At 41.5% G+C, this 2,557-nt stretch overlaps 1 protein-coding gene across 1 annotated transcript; it reads left to right on the top strand.

Annotated features, from left to right (window-relative positions):
• Nucleotides 1-48: 48 nt before the first annotated feature.
• Nucleotides 49-1,478, top strand: LOC123172546 (oligopeptide transporter 7; the record flags this gene model as incomplete). The annotated part of the gene is given in 3 exon segments (XM_044589497.1): nucleotides 49-304; nucleotides 383-565; nucleotides 741-1,478. Coding segments are annotated over 3 exon segments (1,057 nt in total), but the record flags the coding sequence as incomplete, so codon positions are not given.
• Between the last annotated feature and the right edge of the window lie 1,079 nt (nucleotides 1,479-2,557).

Raw genomic sequence — 2,557 nt, forward strand, 5'->3', positions numbered from 1 at the left:
CAAGATCACATGGCCGCGGCGACTAAGGGTCATGTTTCTTGTGTCCAGCGAAATTTTGCAGTTAAGTAGATCAACATTTCAAGGGAAAAGCGTGGACATACATACAAAGCTGATGAGGAGATATAAGCAGGTCCCTGAGTGGTGGTTCATCTGCATCCTTCTTGTTAGCATTGCTGCCACTGTGTTTGCTTGCGAGTACTACATCGAGCAGCTCCAGCTGCCCTGGTGGGGAGTACTGGTTGCATGCGCCATTGCCTTTTTCTTCACCCTCCCAATTGGGATCATCACAGCCACAACAAACCAGGTCGGGATTCTAACAACTCACATGATCTAGTGTTCTGTACCAACAGATCCATAATCCACATCCGTCCACTGTATGCAGACCCCAGGATTGAACATTGTAACCGAGTACATCATCGGGTACTTGTACCCTGGACGTCCGGTCGCCAATATGTGCTTCAAGGTATACGGTTATATCAGCATGCACCAAGCTCTGATGTTTCTTCAAGATTTTAAATTGGGACACTACATGAAGATTCCCCCAAGGACCATGTTTATGGCTCAGGTAAGCGCCACTAAGCCATATTTTCTCTCTCGAATACGCACGAGTATGCGTATCATAGATTAAAGAGGAGCTACTAAACCATATACGTAGTTTACCTGCCATTTCCACTCCACCAGGGCACACAAGACCATGTTGTATACTGACAGTAAGCAACAACTTCTTGGGAAAATGGCAGGTGGTAGGAACATCAATTGTGGCATTTGTGTACCTTGGAACGGCGTGGTGGCTGATGGACACAATCCCCAACATCTGCGACATTGAGCTTCTCTCAGCGGACAACCCTTGGACATGCCCCACTGATCATGTGTTCTATGATGCGTCGGTCATATGGGGACTTATTGGCCCGCGCAGAATATTCGGAGTCTTGGGAACTTACTCGGCAGTGAACTGGTTTTTCTTGGGAGGTGCTATTGCTCCTCTGTTGGTATGGTTTGCACACAAGGCATTCCCCAGCCAGAATTGGATCTTACTCATCAACATGCCGGTGATGATCGGTTGCACTGTCAAGATGCCGCCTGCCACTGCAGTAAACTACACCACATGGGTACTTGTTGGGTTTTTGTCAGGTTATGTGGTCTATAGATATCGACGAGACTGGTGGGAACGACACAATTATCTGCTCTCAGGTGCACTAGATGCAGGTTTGGCGTTCATGGCTGTCTTAGTTTACTTGTGCCTAGGCTTGGAGAACATTAGCTTGAACTGGTGGGGCAATGACTTGGATGGATGTCCCCTAGCTTCTTGCCCCACTGCTAAAGGTATAGTTGTCAAGGGTTGCCCTGTGTACAACTGAAATTTTTTCTCACGTGCTCAAGAAATTTCAGTAGTGAGTGAGCATGCATTGATGTAAATAACAAATGTTTGTTCAAGCCTTTCACAGTGAGAAAAAATATGTTAATTATATCATTGAAAATACCAGAATGCTCAAAATTGGAACGTCCATAGTAACCACCTAAAGAACAATTTTTTGTGCCAATAGGTTTTTGCTGCCAAGTTAACTATTGTTCTAGCTTGTAAAAGTACTAATTCCTTGATTCTTTGAAATCTAGGAAAATCAGTTTGCATTGAATTTACCACCACTAGTAAAAAAATATTGATCACTAGATATTTTGAAGTACTGAACTTCTATTATTTCCATTAGGAGTGTGGGACTAAATGACTAATCATTGATTAGTTTTTGGCTTCTAGCAACTTACAACCACTTCACCACTCATGTGTCCCCCTAGTCTTCTCCTACTAACCGCGACCAAGAAGTGGTATGCTCGGACTAGTCCACGGCGGAGCTAATGGGGAGAGGCCGACCACTGGGAGAATCAAACTAGGTTGGAGGGGGCCGAAGTGGATGTGGTTTGGCGCAACAACTATATCTCACTTATTGTGAGTTAGAAGGTGTGCTTGCCTTCGAAACTCCTTCAACTTGTTCGGCCCACCACACAAGTTCCTTTTCCTCGCGACCGCCTCTCTGGAGTATGTGGGTTCCTTCACCCACGAGATGATGCGTACTGGACCGGTCTAGTTCGCCATTTTTTATCTTTCTCAACTTTGCCTTTTTTTGTTTCTATTTTCTTTGCTTGATTTTTATTTCATTATTATATTTACAATTTGTTCATCATAGTGTTTACAAATTGTCACCATATTTAAAAAATAAAATCAGCATGTACTAACAAAATGTTCATTGTATTTAAAAAGATCATTATGTATGACTTTTATAGATATGCAATGAATATTTTTAAATGCACTGACACAATTGTTAAATACACAATAATTTCTTTGAATTACATGATGAAAAATTTCAAATAAACCTTCTCCAAAAAACATAGTGCGGTGAACATTTTTTAGTACACATGATGACCACATTTTAAAAAGTGTTCACACATTTCAAAAATTGTTCAATAAATTAAAGAAGTGTGAACCCATTTTTCTAAAATGTTCATACAATTTCAAACAAGTGTTCACGCTTGTTGAAAAATGTTTATGTGATTTATAAAAAAA

The sequence above is a fragment of the Triticum aestivum genome, unplaced genomic scaffold, assembly GCF_018294505.1.
Source record: "Triticum aestivum cultivar Chinese Spring unplaced genomic scaffold, IWGSC CS RefSeq v2.1 scaffold282579, whole genome shotgun sequence".
Classification (NCBI taxonomy): Eukaryota; Viridiplantae; Streptophyta; class Magnoliopsida; order Poales; family Poaceae; genus Triticum; species Triticum aestivum.